This window comes from Delphinapterus leucas, chromosome X (genome assembly GCF_059928025.1).
Source record: "Delphinapterus leucas isolate spDelLeu-1000000601 "Yukka" chromosome X, BTC_Dleu_Yukka2, whole genome shotgun sequence".
Taxonomy (NCBI): domain Eukaryota; kingdom Metazoa; phylum Chordata; class Mammalia; order Artiodactyla; family Monodontidae; genus Delphinapterus; species Delphinapterus leucas.
In genome coordinates this window covers 836,554-859,170 of record NC_143150.1, presented here as the reverse complement: position 1 = coordinate 859,170, position 22,617 = coordinate 836,554, and the positions used below count along the sequence as shown (strand labels likewise).

Sequence of the window (22,617 nt, the reverse complement as noted above, 5' to 3'; positions counted from 1 at the left end):
TAAGATGAACCATAAAATGTTTACTAACACTAACACTTTTAAGTTTTATGTTTACAAAGTTGAAAGTTTTTTGTGGGGGAGGAGCTGTTTGTATATGAACCGAAGTTATGAGTTAGTCACTTGCTAATTGAATCCGCTAAGAATTAATGTATAAACTTCACTAATATGTATAAATTTCATCTTGTATAAACTATTACTACAGAAATTAAAATGCTGAGGGGAGGAGATTGGAGAATATAGGTACATTTCAGTCCTCTTCCAAAAACTGATGGAAAACTACAATTAGGAAAAATTAGGAAAGATACTTGGCCAAACTGATGCCTCTCTGGGTTTGTGTGCCACGTGTTTTACCTGCATTAAAGTTCATAAAATGTTTTCAGACTACTAGGAATCCTATATATCATAAATAACCAAATGGACATGTAGTCAAGCCTCAGCAATATGGCAATGAGTTATTTTGCAGCCAAGCAATGAGTTTTTGTGAAGAATCAAGCTTTTTAAATTCAGAGTATTTAACTTAATTTTTTCTAAAATGGCAGAAGTGGTCCAAATTCTAACCATATTCTGAAATATTTTACATATTGCCTTGAATTTTGCTCAACAAATATTTACTGAACTCCTACTAAAATACCGCACACTATGCTAGATGCTGCACATGTGTTCATTTTGAGGTGTCTTTGAATCTCCCACAGTGAGACGTCCAGGGGAGACGTCTAAGCTATCGTATACATTTGTGGGTCATCTGAAAATAGGTGGTAATTGATCATGTAAAAATGGGCAAGATCACTTACAGAGAGAGGAATTTTAGACTGAGAATGAGTATTATAGAAATAATCTAGGGTCCAGGCTCTCCTATCCATCCAGCAGGCAAGTTTATTACACCAAAGTCAAATTCAATAAAAGCAGTGAGAAACCCAGCTCATTTCTTTTTTTGCTCAATATTGCAGACTACTATATTTTCTGCAGGCTATAGGTGGATGTACACTGAGAGAATATAGGAAATACTATCTGCGAGTTCATGTGCATCATCATTCCATTTTAGCTTCAGACCCAGCACTTGGAAAGAGATGAACTCACCTGGTTTCCTCTTTGATCTACAGATTCTTTGTAGCAGATGAGGAGAGGGCCAATGAGTCCTGAAGCTAGATCTCTCTCTAGATTAACGAAGCTTGAGTAATATCGGGTCAGGCACCGAGGATCTGATTTAGTTGGCCCATCTTCTACAGTCACTGTCCATTTATATTTGAATATCTCTCCTGGCAGAATGGGCATATCTTTCAAATGTTTCACACCTACCCACACCCAAACCCCAAAACAGCTTGATTAGAAGTATAACAAGGCACATATTGGTAATCGTGTCATTATTACAATGGCTCTACAAATTTATATGTACATATAAAGTTTCTCAATAAGTGAAAACTAAATTTGCACCTCTTATAAGTTTAAGATTCACACAACTTTTTACAATAAAAATAGGTTCAGGAGGGCTTCCCTGGTGGCAGAGTGGTTGAGAGTCCGCCTGCCAATGCAGGGGACACAGGTTCGTGCCCCGGTCCAGGAAGATCCCACATGCCGCAGAGCGGCTGGGCCCGTGAGCCATGGCCGCTGAGCCTGTGCGTCCGGAGCCTGTGCTCCGCAACCGGAGAGGCCACAACAGTGAGAGGCCTGCGTACCGCAAAAAAAAAAAAAAAAAAAAAAAAAGGTTCAGGAGATTTCTGCTAGCATGTTAATTTGAGATGAAATGAGCAGGTCTACCCACTAATAGAAATAATAGATAATAATATTTTTAAACATTTAAAATACATAACTGAAAATGTATAAAGAAGAAAAAAAAACCCAAGTGCCAAAAAGAAAGACACAACAAAGCCAGAGTGGCCTGAATAGATGCTGAAATACTACACACTGAAGTTTTAACTCACATGTAGTATCAAGACTTGTGGTATCTGGCCTCTGTGAGGAATGGAAGCAAGAATTAAAATCTGCCCTTGGGCTAAAGGGTCCTCAGGACAAGAACTGTCTGATTTTAGTAATTAAAACTCACTTTTGTGTATGTTTAATACCTAAAGATCCAGTCTATATCCATTCCCTAACCATAGGTCAGGGTTAACGTAATAGGGAGTGAGGGTAGATGGGTATTAGAGGAAAGGGCAAATAGAGTTTTGCTTAGTAGGTTCTGCTGTGTGAGCGCTCTCTCTCTGACTACACTGTTTGGTCACCAAAGCTTTCTGTGTGGCAGGTGCTGAGATGCTGGTCTTTTCTTAGGGTGCATGTATGGTTTCCTTGGAGTAACCTTCGGGACCTCAGCACCATATACATGAGAGTTGCTTACTTCAGTTATCCTTCCGCAGCCCTCCTCCCTCCCCAGCTCTTCTTACGTCTAGTGATGCATGCAAGAGCCTGTTGTTATTTCTGGCATCCCTCACCCTGTCAGGCTGCCTTCTTAGGCAGGGTATCTTCAAAAGAGAGCAAGCCAGCTACTTGCAACAGTATCTACTTTTTACGGAGAAAACTCATGCATCCTAGCCAGGTCAAACAGCAGAAGGGCAGACTGCTCCACTCTTACCCTCTCTTCTTATCTGCTAGTTATAAGCAGTAAAGCCTTCAGAGTTTTCCACATAAAAAGCAAGTTACCAGGAATTGTATTTGCGTATGCCTCCAAATTTCAGGGTACACATTCAATATCTCTCCAGAATTCTGTTACATTGCCCTTCTCCCATAAAGGAACTGCAAATCAATTTAGCATTAGAATTTTCATCAGCAACAATGAGTATCAGAAAACAGTGGATTGAAAATTATTTATAACCAGCCTATCTATACATCATATAATACTGAAGGACTCATAAAGTTTTCCCCCTATATACTAAATGTATTCAGAAGTATATTGAAGGTATACTTCCAGAAAAACAAAAGAAATCAAAAACCAGAAATGTACAAGATAGGAGCACTAATGGCACTAGCCTACAAGTCCAAATAAAAAAAAATCCAAAGATGGCAGCTTTGTAGCAGGCCTAGAAAGCATATAATCCAAATTAGAATAGTAAGCTGGTGAACTACAAGAACATCTTTAGAAGAAAAAAGGATCAGATACCAATAAACAGCATGATTAAGAAGCTGGAAGACCTAAGGGATATGGTGAAAAGGCATACATTTCTTCTCCTGATAAAAGAAAAGAAAGTCGGGGCTTCCCTGGTGGCGCAGTGGTTAGGAGTCCACCTGCCAATGTGGGAGACACAGGTTCGAGCCCTGGTCCGGGAAGATCCCACATGCCGCAGAGCAGCTAAGCCTGTGCGCCGCAGCTGCTGGGCCTGCGCTCTAGAGCCCACAAGCCACAGCTACTGAGCCCACGAGCCACAACTACTGAGCCCACGAGCCACAACTACTGAAGCCTGTGCACTTAGAGCCCATGCTCCGCAACAAGAGAAGACACTGCAATGAGAAGTAGCCCCCACTCACCACAACTAGAGGGGGCCCGCGTGCAGCAACAAAGACCCAATGCAGCCAAAAATAAAATAAATGTATTTAAAAGAAAAACACTGCAACAAAATATTAAAAAAAAGAAAAAAAGTCTTTTTTCAGGATTACAAACACAAAAATTCCAAGATCAGCATGGTCCTAATATAAAGCAAACTAAAATTTACCATGATTTTGAACTACTGGTAGAGAATAAAGAAGGGTAATCCATTTGACCTTAACAGTAAAATCATTGGAACTGTAGACAAAAGAATAATCATAGCATATCACCTAGTCCTGCAGTAAACTCATATACTTATAATAAGAAACATACTAAAATAATATAAATGCTGGTTTTTTGACTTTTAAAGTTTAGAATAAATATATAGAAAAAGCAAGGAGTTATTTGAAATTACAGTGCAAAATGTAAATGTTATCAACTTTAGTTTTATAAAAGTAAAGGTATAGCTGGCAGCAGTGGGGGAATGGAAGAATAGAGGAGAAGAAATGGGAAACTGTTGTTAGTACCTTAATGTATACAAAACGTAGGTATTTAGCATGTTTTTTAAAATCCTAATGATAGCCAGTTGAGGAACTAAAAGCACTGATGAAAGTCTAAAACAACTGGAATGGAAGAAGCACAATGCTAAATCCTCATTTAACACAAAATAAACCTATAATATCTAAAGCTGAAAAACAAAGGAGTAGCATATAAATGATTTTTTAGAGCTATAGAGATAACTACCAAAAATCTAAAACAGAAATGCTTAAAAATGGATGCCTCTAGGGAGTGGAACTTACAGCCTTTCAATATTTTAAGCATGTATTATTTTGATAAAATAAATATTCATCCCCAAGTAAAATTAAAGCAACAATGAAATACCACTTTTCACCCACCAGATTAGCAGGATTTTAAAAGACTATTATCTTCTAGCTATCAAGGATGTGGGAAATTATATTTTCACACATGACTAGTAGAAGTGCAACTTACTACTTCATTTGGGGACAAAGGCCTGGCTATTAAAAACAAAAATACAAATATTGTGACTCACAGGAAGATCAGTGAACCCCAAGTAGGATAGATATGAAGAAAATCATAGCCAGATAAAAATGACATACAGGGGAAGAATGACGGAATAGAATTTAGCTATTATAAAGGCAAGAAGATAGTAAAACAATATTTTGAATGTGCTAAAAGGAAAAAGAAACCCTCTCAACCCAGAATTCTATGTCCAGCAAAATTATCCTTCAAAAGTGAAGGCAAAATAAAGACATATTTTCAAATAAAATAAAACTTAAGAGAATAAGGATGGTGGGGTGATAAATGTGCATGGTTTTAGTTGTTATTGCGGCTGTGCCCTCATCTGTATCTACAGGTAAGGAAGACCTATAAAATTGAGGTAACACTTACCTTTTGGAAATCTCCCTGGGTGCAAAGGACTGACATCAGTGATTCCATGAGGGTAGATGTTATATGGTCGGCTTGCTTTATTCTTAAATATAATCTGAAAGTATAAATGAGATGTAAGATTAGGTACAAGACAATTAGGATCAACAAGAAAAGTGTGGCCTACCTCCAGAAAACAAAAGCTGCCTTGTATCTATAGTATGGGGCTTTGAGCCTAGATAAAGCTCAAAATGTTTGTTCTTTTCATAAAATTGCTCAGACAGCTACTTAGGTTTCTCACTAAAGGTTCCTTTCCATTTATTTAAAATTATTTAAATCACTTCAGGAAGAATTCCTTGCACCTTCTGACATTAGTAACTGAAATTTGGATGTCTGCTGAGGGCACTGCTTCCCCTCAGCCTTTCCCACCATTTGGGCCCTGAATTCCCCAACAGTGGAAGGGAAACTGGTTCAAGTGATAAAATCTTCACTGGATGCGCAGGCATGACCAGGAGGACTGCTGATTACAGCATTAAGCAAGGGTGGCAGTTGGAATTGTCTGATTGCACGAGCTTTAAAAGAGAGGTAGGATAGAAGAGTGATAATATGGAAGCAGCATTAAGAACTCTGAACATATCAACTGGGCTCTATGTCTGAGGTTCTATGATATGAAGATAAAAAACCAACTTCTGGGCTTCCCTGGTGGTGCAGTGGATATTTATTTTATACTTTATTTTATTGCTCATATTCTTCCACCTTGGCTGTTAGAAGCTCCTATATTTCTTTAACATTGTCCCATCCTTTTATTTTTTGAGCACTTTCTTACTTTCTGGAACCACAAGATTCTCCAGGCTCATCTTATGTTTTCCCTGGCCCAGCCCTAGAATCATCGATTCTCCAAATGGCCTTGGTTCCTTTCATCAGAGAATGGTATTAAAAACCAAGATCTGGGTGTGCTCATTGCTACTGGGATGTCATTGCTTCTAGATCTTCTCAGTGGACAGCGCTAGGAAATATACTAACCTAAACATACACACACATATGTAATTATTTCTGTATGCATCCATCTGTATCTATATTTGGCAAACATGAACTCATAGTAATGTTTCCAACTGTAATCCAGTATCACATGATTTATTCTAGCCTTTCCTTTTTGTTTATTTATAATTACCCTCTTCAACAATGACAAATATAGCTCCCACTGTCATTCATTTACTTAATCTTCAAATAATAACAGTTTTGTTTATTCATTTCCAATCTTAAAACTTTTTTTCTCCTAAGAATACTGGCTAGGATTTCTAGTAAAATATTAAATAGAGGTTGTGATACTTGTTAACTGTTTCTTGTCCTGATCTGATCTTAAACAGAAGGATTTCTCAGTTTCACTACCAAGTATGATTGGTGCCTATAGATTTTCTTCAGATCTTTATCAGGATAAGGATGTCCCTTGTGATCTCAATTTCCTATGACTTTTTATTATGGATGGATGTTGAATTTTGATAAATATTTGTATGAAACTATTGAGATTTTCAAATTATATTTTACCCTTTTATGTGTTAATATGGTGGATTACCATATTTGATTTTCTAATGTTAAATTCATCTAGTACTCCTCCGATAAATCAACCAGGTCATAATGTATTATCTTTTTAATATATTGCTCCATTGGGTTTATTAATTTTTGTTTAGGATTTTTTGAATCCATGTTTATAATGCAATTGGTCTGTAATTTTAATTTTCCTTTCTCATACTGTCCTGCTCAGGTTTACAACTAAGGTTATGCTAGCCTAATAAAGAACTGGTGGGTCTTTACTTTTTTCTTATACTCTACATTTAAAATTTTAATATAAAATTATATATTCCTTGAATATTGGTATAAATTGCCAATAAAATGGTAATTCTTGCTAGGTTGATAGTGATTTTCTTTCAACACATTAAAGACATAATTTCATTGTCTTCTGGCTTCCTTTGTTGCTTTTGAGAAGTAAGCTGTCAATTTATGTGGCAGTTTTCAAACATGGTTCCCAAATTCTTTGACACTCTTCCCAACAAGAGGTAGGCCAAAGTTTCCCTCTCCTTGATTCTGGGTGGGCTTTGACTGCTTTTACTCAGATTATGCCATGAAATGCTGTGTGATTGCTGATGCTGGGTCATCAAAGGTGAGGAACTTTCTGACTGGTTTAGTGGAACACACATAGTTGGAGTCCTGAACTGCTAATACGCTTTCTGCTTTATAAATTGGCCTTTTTAAGATATTTCACATAAATTAAATCATGTAATACGTCTTTTTTGCTTGACTTCTTTAACTTATCATAATGTTTTGAGTTTTATCCATGTTGTATCATGTATGAGTAGTTCATTTCTTTTAATTGCTGACTAGTGTTCCAATTATATGGGTACACTACATTTTGTTTATTCATTCACCAATTGGTGAACATTTGAATGGCTTCCAATTTGGGGCTATTATGAATAGTGTTGCTATGAACATTCACATACAAGTCTTTGTGTGGACCTATGTTTTCCTTTCTCTTGAGTATATGCCTAGAAGAAATTGCTGGATCACACGGTAATTCCATTTTTAACATTCTGAGGAATGGATAAACTGTTTTCCAAAGTGGCTGCAAATTTTTACATTCCCATCAGTAGTTTATGAAGCTTCCAATTTCTCTGCATCCTCACCAATGCTTGTTATTATCTGCCTTGTTGATTATAGCTATTTTAGTGGGTGTGAAATGGTATCTCATTGCAATTTTGATTTGCATTTCCCCAGTAGCTAATAATGTTCAGCATCTTTTAATGTGCTTATTGGTCACTCCTTTATATATCATCCCTGAAGAAGTGTCTATAGAAATCCTTTGCTTATTTTTCAGTTGGATTATTTGCCTTTTAAATTTATTTTTAAAACATTTATTTATTTATTTGTTTTAGCTGTGCCAGGTCTTAGTTGCGGCACGTGGGATATTCATTGCGGCATGCGGGATCTTTAGTTGTGGCATGCGGACTACATAGTTGTGGCATGCATGCGGGATCTACTTCCCCGACCAGAGTTCGAACACAGGCCCCCTGTTTTGGGAGCACAGAGTCTTACCCACTGGACCACCAGGGAAGTCCCTATTTGCCTTTTTATTATTGAGTTTTTTTTATTATTGAGTAAGAGTCCTTTATAAATTCTGGATACTATTCCCTCATCAGATATATGATTTGCAATTATTTTCTCCCATTCCATGGGTTGTCTTTTCACTTTATGGTTGGTATCCTTTGAGGCACAAAAGTTTTTAATTGTGATGAAGTCCAATCTATTTTATCTTTTGTTGCTTGTTGCTTTTGATGTCATATCTAAGAAACCATTGTATAATCCAAGGTCACAAAGATTTACTCCTGTATATTCTTCTAAGGGTTTTAGTTTTAGCTCTAACATTTATATCTTTGATCCACCTTCAATTTGTGTATGGTATAAGGAAGGGGTCAAACTTCTTTCTTTTTCATGTGGGTATCCAGTTGTCCCAGTACTATTTGTTAAAAATACTATTCTTTCCCCATTGATTGGTCTTAGGACATTTGTGAAAAGTCAAGTGTTCACCTCCTACACTGCTGGTGGGAATATAAATTGTTGCAGTCACTGTGGAAAACAGTATGGAGGTTCCTTTGAAAAAACTAAAAATAGAGCTACCATATGATCCAGCAATCCCACTCCTAGGCATATATCCAGAAAAGATGAAAACTCTAATTCTAAAAGATACATGTACCCCTATGTTCATAGCAGCACTATTTACAATAGCCAAGACATGGAAGCAACCTAAATGTCCATCTACAGATGAATGGATAAAGAAGACATTGTATATACATACAAAGGAATGCTACTCAGCCATAAAAAAGAACAAAATAATTCCATTTGCAGCAACATGAACCTAGAAATTATCATAATAAGTAAAGTCAGTCAAAGAGAGACTAATTTCATATGATATCACTTACATGTGGAATCTAAAAAAATGATACAAATGAGCTTATTTACAAAGCAGAAACAGACAAACAGACATAGAAAACGAACCTATAGTTACCAAAGGGAAAATGGGGGGGTGTCAAATTAGGAGTATGGGATTAACAGATACAAACTACTATACATAAAATAGATAAGCAACAAGGATATACTGCATAGCACAGGGAATTATACCCAATATTTATAATAACCTATAATGGAGTATAATCTGCAAAAATACAGAATCACCATGCTGTACACTTGAAACTAACACAATACTGTAAATCAACTATACTTCAATTAAAAAAATAAGTCAAGTGTTCATAGATATGTAGGTTTATTTCTGGACTCTCAATTGTTTTCCATTGATCTATATATCTATCCTTATGCCAGTACCACACTGTCATGATTACTATAGTTTGTGGTAATTTTTGAAATTGATGTGTGAGTCCTCAAACTTTGTTGTTTGTTTTCCCCCAAGATTCATTTGTTTATTAAGGGTCCTATGCAATTCCATCTGTATTTTAGGATCAGCTTGTCAATTTCTGCAAAAAACGCAGTTGGGATTTTGATAGGGATTCAATTTGTATCTATAGACAAATTTGGAAGAGTCTTAACAGTAAGTGACTCTTCCAATCCATAAATATATGTTTTTCCATTTATTTAGATATTTAAAAAATTATCTCAGTAACAATTAGTTGTTTTCACTGTACAAGTGTTGCACCTTTTTTGTTACATTTTTCCCAAGTTATTTCATTCTTTTTTTATGTTATCATGAATGAAACTGTTTTCTTAATTTAATTTGCAGATTTTTCATTGAAGTGTATAGAAATACAACTTATTTTTTAGTATTGATCTTGAATCTTGCAAATTTGCTGTACTTGTTTATTAGTTCTAATAACTTTTTAGTAGATGCCTTAGGATTTTCTGCATAAAAGATCATATCATCAGCAAATAAAGACAGTATTATTTCTTTCTTTCCAATCCAAATGCCTCTAATTCCTTTTTTTTTTTGCCTTATTGCATTGGCTTCCAGTTCAGTATTAAATAAAAGTAACAAGAGTGGACATCCTTTTTTTCTACTGTATGATCTCACTTGTATGTTGAATCTAAAATACAAAACAAACAAAACATACTCAACAGATACAGAAAACAAGCCAATGGTTGTCAGAGGGGAGGGTGGTGGAAGGGCAAAATAGGTGAAGGGGGTTAAGAGGTACAAACCTCCACTTAAATAAGAAATATGCCATGGAGATGTCATATACAGCCTAAGTAATAATATTGCAATAAATCTGTATGGAGACAGATGGTTACTAGACTTACTGTGGTGAACATTTCATAATGTATGCAAATATCAAATAACTATGTAGCACAGCTAAAACTAACATAATATTGTATATCAACTATATTGCAATACAAAAATAAAATAGAAGCCTTTTCTTCTAACTCCAGTATCAGTCTAGAGTCTTGCAGCAGTGGAGGAAGGTTGCTCTTGCTGGAGTTTGCTACTTACCAATTTTCTGGTAATTTGATGTTTGTGGTACCCTCCATTTCCTAGTATTGTATGAATCATGTGTAACTTTATTTGTACTCCTTGTACACCTCATGGTTTTTTTTTTAAGATGTGTGGACAGATTTCGGTCCAGGTAGATGATATTCTATGGACCTTGGCATAACTTATCTGTTATTTCTTATTTTTCTTAAGTTATTAATTAATTTATTTTGGGCTGCGTTGGGTCTTCATTGCTGTGCCTGGGCTTTCTCTAGTTGCGGCGAGTGGGGGCTACTCTTCGTTGCGGTGCATGGGCTTCTCATTGTGGTGGCTTCTCTTGTTGCAGAGCACGGGCTCTAGGCACACGGGCTTCAGTAGTTGCCGCATGTAGGCTCAGTAGTTGTGGCGCATGGGCTTAGTTGCTCCGTGGCATGTGGGATCTTCCTGGACCAGGGCTCAAACCCGTGTCCCCTGCATTGGCAGGCGGATTCTTAACCACTGCACCACCAGGGAAGTCCACACTCCTATATTTTATCAAAGGTTCCTCATCTGTTCAATTGTGTTCAAAACCAGCTGAGTATGTAGGGCCTTTCACAACATCTTTAACCGCATCCATTGAGCTTATCACTCACCACGCCCTTCTACAGCAGCATTATTTTCTTGCCAAACCAGACTACATATCGCCTTCACTCTTCTTGAAATATGTTCTCTCCACAAGTCCTGTTCTCTTTTTTCCTTACTAAATTGTAAACTTCTTATGAAAAAAGACATTGTCCAGTTCGTTTTTGCATCCTCCATACTTGGCATTGATTGAGTTGATTTTCAAACACTCTTCAATTTATTCTGAATTTGACCCTTGTAGGTGGGAATGCCCACCTAGTATAAGCCATACCTTTATATTTAGGTTTTTATACGCAGAAGGAAAACGCTTTTCTTTCATCTGCTTTCCCTCCAAAATATGCCTAGTGTTTCTAAATCTCTTTTAAAATTTTAAACAGAAACCTCAAAAAACTTTTAATGACTAGGAACCCAAATCATCCTTTCTAACTCGTTTGTAGGGCAGTCTGCACTTGGGGTCAACAGTGAAGTTAGGAGGCACCCTCTGCAGGCCTGGCCTGGCCTTGACCCTTTGCTGCGATGCCAACAGTAGGCCGACCCAGTTCAGAGCTGGGGCGATGCTTCCGTGGACGTGTTCGCATCCACCGTCCTTCCCTTGTCTTCCCTTCGTGTCGTCCATAAGCCTCGACCCTGAACACAAATAGCAGGATGTGGAAATTACCTCCCAAGTCACCGTCTATCCTTGTATGGAACGCTGGGGTGTCAAACTTGGCTGCCAGCCTTCCTAAAGACGATTTTAGCAGCTCCCGACGATTTTAGGCAGGAGCTGCCGATGGCACAAAGTTCTCAGGCAACTTCTAGAACCTCTCGCCAGCTTCCCCTGCTGCCAGGTTACCATTTCGGTCAGGCAGAGACCCTCCGGTTCCCCTTCGACTGCTGGACCGGGCGTCCCAGTTAGTTCTGGGTGACTTAAGGTCACGTCAAGAAAACAACTGAAAGGGTAGATTCGAGGACGTGGAGACCGCCCCGTGCCCACCCAGCACTTTGCTGAGTCTCCGCAGGTGCAGCAGGGTGGACGGGGGGCCACGGCGTCTGGGCAGCAACGGCGTGATGGGTCGAGTGGGGCCTCGGCGTCCCTGGAGCTGCCGCCCCTGCCCCCGCCCCGCCAAGAGTGGACATCTTAACTTGTTCCTAATCTCAGGGGGAAAATATTTAGTCTTTCAGCGTATTATAAGTTTTTCTTAGATGTTCTTCATCAAGTTAAGGACCTTGCATTGTGCTGCTAGTTCATTGAGTTTTTTCTATCACGAATGGGTAATGGATTTTGTCAAGCCCTTTTTCTTCACATATTACATGATCATGTGCTTTTGTCCTTTATTCAAGTAATATGTTGTATTGCATTAATTTTCATGTTGAACCATCCCTACATTCCTGAGATAAATCTCACTTGATTATAGTATATGATCTTTTTAAAATGTTGCTAGATCTGGCTTAATAACGTGGAGGATTTTTGCATCTATATTCACAAGGAATTTTGAACTATAGTTTTCTTTAAAATTTTTTGAGACTTGGTTTGTGGCCTAATGTATAATCTATCCTGGAGAATGTTTCTTGTGCATTTGAGAAGAATATGTATTCTATTGGAGTTGGGTGGCCTGGTCTGTAGATGTCTGTTAGGCCTAGTTGGTTTATAGACAAAATGAGATTAGCCATTTGTTGATAACTGTTGAAGCTGAGTGATGGGTTCAAAGAAGTTTATTTTACTATTCTTTCTACTTCTGGGTATGTTTGATAATTTCCGTATAAAAAGTAAAAAATAGTCCTCAAGTTCTCACATTAACAGAAAAGCCTTATAGGATTCAGCATATATAAGAGCATAACTTACAAACATGAAAGAATGAGGTAGACCTACATATATTGATATGAAATTATATCCAAGATATATTGTTAAAATCTACATAGTGCTTCTAATTTTGTGTGAAATATGTGCACATACACTTGTATATGTATATACTGTTTCTGAAAGGGAATATAAAAAACTGAGAGCAACGATAGCTGGTCAGACTATGGGACTGGAAGTCTGGGAGGAAGGAAAGCTTGCTTTTTCTTGCATAATCTTTTTTGCCTTTTGAGTTATTTATACTGGCTAATTCAAAAATAGGTAAATAAAATTCATGAAGAAAAACTGTACATTAATAGTTAATTAAAATTTTAAAGAAGTAAAATGAAGGTAGACATGCCCTACAAATATCAAAACATATCACAAGGTTGCAGTCATTAAAACAGTGTGGTAACAGATCAGTTAAACAGAACAGATTTTATCATTTTAGTATACAATAAAAAAGGCATTTTAAAATTAGTGAAGAAAGGATTGATTGGACCAATTGGCTGTCACTTGGGGAACTCCCTATTTGACACGATGCTCTATACCCAAAAGTAACTTCCAGAGCAATTAAAACGCTTATTGTAAAAATAAAACTGTAAATGTAAAAGAATAAAATATAGTAGACCATATTTATAATCTCTTAGAGGTAGTGAAGATGTTCCTAGGCCGAAAACATAAATGAAAAACATCCAGAAAAATATAAATTTAAAGATTGAGAAAAGATCTTGACTACATAAAGACTGAAAATTTTTATAGGACAAAAGACATCACAAAGGAGTTAAAGTACAAGTGACAGACTGAGAAAAATATCTGAAAGACAAATAACAATGTGTTAATATTTATAATGCATAAAACCTTTTACAAATATATAAGCAAAATATAGCCATGTTAAGAACCTGCCTGCCATATCAGTAAACAAAGGATGTCGCAGCCATCAGTGAGCCCTGAGGTAACTCAGGAGAGGAAACAAAGAATGCCTGGCTGTCTAGCAGTCATCAGACTGCGGCCACACCCAATGGTGCAGCTTAAGGAAACGCAGGATGAGAAAGCACAGGATACTGGCCCCAGATAGCTGAGGTGCAGTTCAAAGGAATGATTCCAATAAGCCCAGACTCTTGCATCTTCCCATACATAGAAAAGTACTAAATTCCTTAACTCGGGATACCTGGTTTTCTTTAATTAACAGTAATCTTTTGTTCCTACTACCTGCCATTTGTTGCAAAACTCCTATATACCCTGGCTCCCCCCTTGCATCCTTGGAGCAGTTCTCTCAGGGTTACTTGAGACGCTGTCTCCTGGGCTTGAAGTCCTAAGAATGTCCGCCAAATAAAACGTAACTCTCAACTTTCAGGTTGTGCATTTTTTTACGGTTGACATGCCATCTATCTATCTCTAAATTGATTGTGAAAACATAACTCCCTATTTTTTAAAGCCACTGTTATTTGAAGCATAAGTATTGTTAATATGCTATATCAAGGGTCAGGAAACATTTTCTGGAAAGGGACAGATAGTAAATGCTCTAGGCTTTGTGGGCTATATCTACTCTCTGTCACATATTCTTCTTGTTCTTTTCCTTACAAGTCAAATGTAAAATCCTTCTAAAAGTTGTAGAAGGATATGTATGAAAGTCTAAGCAATATTTCAAATGAGTGTCAGGTTTAATGGGTGGCATTAAATATTTTGTTCTATAATATTTTAAAACAAATTTATAATCCACATTTGCGTAACATTTATAATTTTTAAAAGATCCTGCCCATTGGAGACAAGGCTGAATTATGAAGGTTTAAAAAACTCAAAACCCTCCAGACTTTGTCTTCTTACCCAACCTTATATCTTTTCCTCAACTTACCAAAAGTGTGTCTCCAACTTCTCCATAAAGTAAAGGTCCCAGGATTCCTGATTCATACTGAATAGCTTCACGAGTCTTAAATGTTTCATCTGTGTAAGCTATAAATCGGACTTTTTTGTACTTCCTACCAATCCGCTGAGGACCATTGTTCAAATACAGACTTTTATAACTTCTGTGTGAGACACAAAAAGATGAGAGGTTGGAATGGAGAATTCTAGGTAAAGGACAGGTTGCTAAAATCCACTCTAAAATAGCTCATATGATTTAATCAAGGAAAGGAGTGAGAAAAATATAAGCGTCCCTGATGTTTAGCTATGTTAATTTACCAAACATATTAATGCCCTTGCCACTTGATTCTATACCTGTACCTAACCTTAAACATGGCTTAAGGATTTGTTGTTTTGAATAACTGGGAAGAATTTTTGATTATGGGGAAGAGATAGCACCAAGAGTCAAAAGGTACTTGCCTGTCATTGGAGGTAAGGACTGAGGGAGCATAGTCCCAGTCGTCCTCTTCAGCAGCAATGTAGTGGACCCAGGTTTTAGGATGCTTCTTCGCAACTGAGCGGATTTGGATAAAGGGAGGAGCGCTGTCACCATCAAATCTGACCACATCCATGTCAGAGTCATAAAAATCATCATAATCTTCTTCTTCATTACTCTTCATCCATTTGCGGGGTTCTTCTGGGCAGCTATCTACTGTGACATAAGCTTCCATACCATCTGGAGTCAGACAAACGAATGTCAGGTTCCAATGAGACTTTCTTGCCTTAACTCTTATGACTTTGTTCTTTCTTGTTAGGCCTTCAAGGCCTTCTCTTAAGTGTTCCCTTCTCCACACCAATATCCTTTCTTGCCATTGTCCTATATGTATTACCTTCCCCATTATCTGGTACTTTCTGGTTTCTTCCTGTGGTCTTTGCACTCACCATTTCCCTTCTGCCTGACTCTCCTCCAATATATGATTTACCCCTTTTTCAAGACTCACTCATTTGCTCAGAATATCCATTTGTATTTGCTATATAATGCTCTGGGCATCACTACTGATATCCTGGAGCCCTTATGATTACAACCTAGACAGTGCACTTTTTTCCTTTTCCCTAAATTTCTCATAAAACATCTCTTCAGCTATGACCCAAAATCCCTCTCTCCATAGTACTGAAGCCTATTTAATGTGATCAGGCTGGGAAAACAATGATACACTGTCCTCCTCACTCTTGCCACCTCATTTTCCCCTCCCTATATCACAGGTAGATTCACCAGTACATTCACAAGTACTACTAATAATCAAGCCCTCTTATACTCAAGGTGAACTATTTGCTCTGAAAACTGGCAACTAGGGAATCTCAGTTTGAGGTCTAACTAACATAATCCTATACTGGACAGTGGACAGTAAATTCTATTAAAAGAAGAGCTGGATATTTATAATACTTATTTTTAAGATCCACAGATATTACCATGTTGGTGGGAAGAGATATGACAAAACAGTAGAAACTGGCCAAGGTCCATCAGGAGTGTCTGAGCAGTAAGGAATGTTATTGGTGAGATCTCCAAAGAAGCCTGGCGATGGTTCCTCACAAGAAATGTGTGCCCTTCAAGGAAAACTGAGTGCACTTCAGGGGTGGTGCCCATCCCAATCACATGCCAATAGACTGATTTCTTATGACATCCAATCAGACCTGTAAAGTAAGAATAACACAGCTGTAAGCAAGAAGTAGAGAATTGGAAATGGAAAACACTTTCTAGGATAGGATGAACAAATTGTCCTTACAAATTTTATTATCTTGACTTGGAACCAAACTTTCCAAGGACACTGGGGTACTGTCAAACTAACAGCTCTTGCCAAAGTCATCAATGACTATCTTGATGCTAAATCCAATGGGTATTTTTCAGTCTTCATCTGCATCTGTTGACCATTCATTTCTTCTTGAAATTCTCTCCTCCCCTGGCCTCTGTTTCAACAGAGTTTTGTTCCCCTAAGGCTTAGACTGCTCCTTCTTCTGTCTCATTTTGTGACTGCTCCTTCTTTACCCATCCATTAAATGATGGACCACCCCAGGGCTCATCCCTAGGCCTTATTCTCTCGTTAATCAAATTTTCTCCCTGAATAATATCATTCATTCTCATGGTATTAACTCCAGACTGATACCTTCTCAATATCTTCACCTGGATATCTCATAAAACCCACAGGTACAAAACCAAATTTTCAATCTTTATCACCTCATCTTATTCCAGACTTCTTGATTTCAGTGAATGGTACCATCCTGAATTCAATTATGCAAGTGAGAGTTATTCTTGTCCCCACTCTCACTTCTCACATCCAATCTAACGCTAATGATGGCAATATAATTAATAACAGTAATGTTTACTGAGCACTCGTGTAACATCAAGCACTGTCCAAAGTATTTTACAAGTTTTAACTCCCAATAACCCTACGAATGTAGAAACTATAGTTATCATCCCTCACTTAGAGGCGAGGAAACTGATGCCCAGAGAGGTTAATTAACTTGATATGTGAGAGCAGGGACTTGCATGTTTTGAAAGTTAATTTCTTTTCTAATTCTGAAATCATGCATATTAATTATAGAATTCTTGAAAAATATAGAAAAGAGTTAAGAAAATATCCTTCCTCGTCCTTCATTATTTTCTTGGGTGTCTGAATTTTCCAACTCCCTCTTTCTTGGTTTACTCTCTAGTTTTATTGTAGCACATATTCAGTGGCTTCTAAGGGCTACCATTTCTGAAAATGTCTTTATTCTTCCCCCAAAGTTCAGTTATAGTTTGGCTATGAATTCTAGGTTGAAAATAACTTTTCCTTTAGAACTTTTAAGGTATTGGTTTATTATATTGCCAGTCTAATTCTCATGCCTTTGTATGTGACCTGTTTCTCCCAGGGGAAGCTTATATATCTTCTCTTTGTTCTTTGAAATTCCACAAACCTAATTTTGTGTGGGGATACTTTTTTATTTATCCTGCTGGGAAATTTTTATATAAAGACTCAACTCTTTTCTTTTTTTTAACACTTCATTCTATCATTTCTTTGATTTTAAAAATCTCTTTTTCTTTTGCTTTCTGGGAGATTTGCTTTCTCAATCTCTTTTTGTTTTGCTTTCTGGGAGGTTTGCTTTATACCACTTTCTATTAAGTTTGTATTTTGGCAATCATATTCCTAATTTTGTGAGCATATTCTTGTTTTGATTGTTTCTTTTTCATATAATCCTATTATTACATTTTTTTTACTTACTAGAAACCTGTTTATTATATTTATTATAAAAGGATGTAACTCAGGAACATCCAGATGGAAGGGATGATAAGGCAAGGCATACTACTTTTCTTTATCTTTGCATATTGTCTTCGTGTTTCAGGCTTTCCTTAAATATCTGTTCATCCTTGGATGCCCATTTACATTTAAACAAAAGAAACCTTAATTTTCAGATAACTGAGGAGAACTGGAGAAGAGAGCTCTGTGGTGAATGCAGAAGCTTTTGAGGATTCTTGAGCAGGCTGTACATACCTGGCAGAGACCTGTTTATATAGCCATTGATTGTGTGCATTGCAGATGCAGGATCCACAGCCTGTGTCAAGGACTCATTTTTTCCTGAGTGCCAACTTTTCCCTGTTGAGAGAGGATGCGAATAGAGGGCCAGCTAAGTGTCTGTCTCATGTCAGCACAGTAGGCACAGATGATTTGCCCTCAAAGTCAGTAAGAAAAAGGGAGAAGACAGTTACCAAAAGGCAGATATTTCTCGCTCAAAGTAATGCTCTCTCCCTATATTTATCCATGACACTACTTGGAAAGGAATAATGACAGATGATAACTAGTGGAAGGGAGAATATCGGTTAATTTGCACCATGATGATTTCATTCTATTCATTAGCTCACGTATTTAAAAGGAGGCACATGAAAAGCATCCTAGGAAAAGGCTGCCAGTACCTGTCCCTGTCCTAACTGCTTCATCCAGTTTGCAATAATGAAAGCCCAAGAACCCGAAAGCTTTCCAACCTCGTCCCTGAAATTAACAAGAGTTAAAGGCACTATAAATATTATTATTAGCAGCTCCTTGTGCAAAGGACTGAAACTTTCTGAGGCACCCAGCCTTTGGGGAACTCTCATTAAGTTCATTTATCCCTTGATCCACTCATTTGTTCATTCAGTTAAACATATTTACTGAACACTACTGAGCACTAGGCACTGATGACAAAGAAGACACAGCCTCTACCTTCTAGGCGCTTACAATTTAGCTCGAATAGACAGAGAAGCAGACAATTATAATACAGAGTGAAGAGTGATGTAAGAGAGATAAGAACAGGATATTATGGGAGCAGAGAGGAGAAGGAACCTCACTTTGCCTGAAGAGAAAGGACTACGAGGTCAAAGAAGATAAATATTAAATAAAGCCAGCAATGATGATTTAGTGTCATAAGGAGGAAGCTCAAGGTGCTGTGGAAATATATAAAGAGGCAACTAACCTGGACCAGAAGGAGGAGAAACTTGGTGTGAAGCTGAAGACAGGCTTTCCAGGCAGAAGAAACAGCATAAGCAAAGGTCCAGATACAAGAAAAAGCATGGCGTGTTTTGGGTGTTACACAAAATGTGTTCGGTGTGGCTGCAACTTGAACGGTGATGAACGGTGAGGCAGGAAGAGAAGCACAATGAGGCTAGACAGGTCGTCAAAGACTAGGTCATGTATCAGTGTGTTAAGACGTTTACATTTTGCCTTGATGTAAAATTGAAGGATTTTAAGGGCTGGGGTGACAAGATCAGATTCACATTTTGGTAGGCTCCCTTTGGCTGCTATAGTAATAATGAAGTGTCAGGGGGCACAAAAAGACAAGGAGACTAGTCAGGAGAGAGACGATGGGGGGGGTCTCACTTCAGAAGGTGATCATGATGGCGACGAGGAAGAAATCACCCGCTTAATCCTTACAACCATCCTATGAAATAGTACTTATTATTTCACTTTTCAACTGGATAAAACTGAGACACAGAGGGGTTAAGTAACTTGCCCAAGTTACTTAAAAGTAAGAGATGAAGATAAGAAAAAGTATACTCATAGAACACAAGGGGGGCTGCCAGGGTCTGGGGAAATGGGGAAATGTTGGTCAAATGGTACAAGCTTTCGGTTTTAAGATGAACAGGTTCTGGGGATCTAATGTGCAGCGTGATGACTATAGTTAATCATACTACATTGAACACTGGAAATATGCTAAGGGAGTAGATTTCGGGTGCTCTCACCACACACAAGAAATAACTCTGTGAGGAGATATGTTAGTTTGACTGTAGTAATCATTTCTCTATCTGTATCTATTTATCTAAAATCATCATGATGTACACCTTAAATATATATGATTTTTAGTAAAAATTTCTTTAAAAGATAACAGGGGGCATTTAGAAAGTAAAGCAATAAGTCACTTCAAAAAGGGCTTGTGGGACCAAAACCAGGAGCTCTTAAATGCTGTGACCAAAGACTGAAATTCTCCAAAGGATGTGATAGTCACTCAATTGGGCTGTGTTTTCCTGAGGAGATAGAAACCTTAGCCACTCGTATCCATGATTGGCGATGTGGGAAAGTAAATAAATGTCTCCCACGTTTAACCAAAACTAACAAACAACCAAACAAAACAAAATTACATACATGAAACGTCGCGGGTACAGGCCTTGCCCCTAGCCCTTCAGACCAGACCTCCTGGTTTGACACGTCAGCCAGGTTTGACACCAGATCTCCTGGTTTGACACGTCACCTCCTGGTTTGACACGTCAGCTCCGCTGCTGGGAGCAGAAGCTGACCACGACACTCAAGCCCAGACAGCCGTAGCAGGCCGTGTGCAGAGACGCTGTGCACGCACTGCGTCTGCAGCTGCGCCTGCCGGGAGAGCTCCGCCCCTTCCCTCGTCCCTATAAAGTAGCCCCGCCTACGGCCTGTCGGAAGGGCGTTTGCTCTAGAGTCCAAGCTCGCACTTCTCTGTTCTTTGCACAAAGAATGAAACTTTCCTTTGCTTCAAACAGGAAAAAAAAAGAGAAAAAAAAAAAGAGAAAGTAAAGCAAAAAGTCTTTGTTGATGGATTTAATAAGAGGGACAAGGTTACCCAGCTACCCTATCTTCTTACTTCATAGCTGCCAGTGGAACTCAGCTTGCATTTTTTCCTTGGAATTCATTTTCATCCCTGTCTGCATCATTCCTGAATGATAATGTCGTTTATGATCTTTCCGTAATCACTTCCTTTGGACATTAACAGCCCTCATGCTCAAGTACCACATTAAATTAATATATTTCATTTCTTTCAGGAGACCAAGATTCAGACTGCAGCTCACTAACCTTCATCAAATACAGCAAAAAGTAGTACAAATTCGTGCAAGGTCTGTGTCCTTTCTTTGGTCAGACTCCCTGAAAAAGAAGTGAGAGCACTTATCTTCTATAGAAAATCCTCTCATAGGAAAATGACACTACGAGGATACATTACTTCATCAACTGCTTTGTCTCTTGGTCTCTTATTAACTTTACCATAACATTATTTCCTTGGTGTCACATCTCCTATGCCAGTAATTCTAAAATTATTCGGGGTAAAGGACTTTTTAAAAAATTTCAGATTTGTTGCAGACCCTTACTTTTATAAAATACACTAAAAATTAATTACTAAAAAAGAAATTAAAAAGACATACAAACTACAAGTTCATATAACCATATTTCATATATATGTATATATTCAGAACAAACATAAAACAGAAAAAGAGGGCTTCCCTGGTGGCGCAGTGGTTGAGAGTCCGCCTGCCGATGCAGGGGACGCGGGTTCGTGCCCCGGTCCGGGAGGATCCCACATGCCGTGGAGCGGCTGGGCCCGTGAGCCATGGCCACTGAGCCTGCACGTCCGGAGCCTGTGCTCCACGACAGGAGAGACCACAGCAGTGAGAGGCCCGCGTACCACAAAAAAAAAAAAAAAAAAAGTTATGAGCAAAATAACTACTGTCTATATTAAACACATACTCACACTTTAAATGAACACCATGTATATCAATATTTAAAGTTATCAATGTTACCAATAAGCTTGCTTCATGCTTTAACTGTTGAATTTGTTAGCTTTCTTAGCATACTCTTTCACTTGATTGGGAAGTTTTCTTTGCAGGTTTATTTTGAGTAGGAAGATTTTTGTTTATAATGTTATTTCCTCTCTTGTACTCTTTTTTTTAAATTAATTAATTTATTTTTGCCTGCATTGGGTCTTCATTGATGTGCACCAGCTTTCTCTAGTTGCAGCGAGCGGGTGCTACTCTTTGTTGCAGTGCACGGGCTTCTCACTGTGGTGGCTTCTCTTGTTGTGGAGCGTGGGCTCTAGGCATGTGGGCTTCAGAAGTTGTGGCACACAGGCTCAGTAGTTGTGGCTCGTGGGCTCTAGAGTGCAGGCTCAGTAGTTGTGGCCCATGGACTTAGTTGCTCCGCGGCATGTGGGATCTTCTCGGACCAGGGCTCGAACCCGTGTCCCTTGCATTGGCAGGTGGATTCTTAACCACTGTGCCACCAGAGAAGTCCTCTCTTGTACACTTAATGCTTGGAAAGTAAAAGTTAAATTGGACGAAGAAACTAACTCACCCATACAAATTTAAAATACAGGTAAAGCTGTCTGAAAAGATTTTAATTTTTTTATTATATATTTTTTAAATTATCAAGTAGTGAAATTGATGTCTTTCAGTAGGTGAATGGATAAATAAACTGGTCCATTCAGACAACAGAATATTATTCAGCACTAAAAAGAAACAAGCTATCAAGCCATGAAAAACATGGAGGAACCTTAAATGCATGTTACTAAGTGGAAGAAGCCAATATGAAAAGGCTACATACGGAAAGGGCAAAACTATGGAGACAATTTAAAGAACAGTGGTTGCCAGAGGGTAGGAGAGGGAAGGATGAATAGGCAGGGCACAGAGGATTTTTAGGGCAGTGATATGATACTATATATGACATATATATCATACTATATGATATATGATACTATATGACATATATGATACTGTATGATACTAATATA

General features: G+C 38.0%; 1 protein-coding gene and 1 non-coding gene across 2 annotated transcripts in view; one reads left to right on the top strand and one right to left on the bottom strand.

Annotated features, from left to right (window-relative positions):
• F8 (coagulation factor VIII) overlaps window positions 1–22,617 on the bottom strand; it is a 122,386-nt gene that overhangs the window by 76,874 nt on the left and 22,895 nt on the right. Inside the window, exons 5-11 of the mRNA XM_089903927.1 lie at window positions 20,913–20,981; window positions 18,111–18,212; window positions 16,054–16,275; window positions 15,064–15,319; window positions 14,597–14,768; window positions 4,862–4,955; window positions 1,078–1,292 (exon numbers count right to left, since the gene is read on the bottom strand). Coding sequence (XP_089760053.1) covers window positions 1,078–1,292; window positions 4,862–4,955; window positions 14,597–14,768; window positions 15,064–15,319; window positions 16,054–16,275; window positions 18,111–18,212; window positions 20,913–20,981 — 1,130 coding nt within the window. The remainder of the gene's footprint in view (window positions 1–1,077; window positions 1,293–4,861; window positions 4,956–14,596; window positions 14,769–15,063; window positions 15,320–16,053; window positions 16,276–18,110; window positions 18,213–20,912; window positions 20,982–22,617) is intronic.
• On the top strand, window positions 20,002–20,129 carry LOC115802458 (small nucleolar RNA SNORA25). The gene has a single exon (XR_004022931.1). It is a non-coding gene; the product is annotated as a small nucleolar RNA SNORA25 (small nucleolar RNA).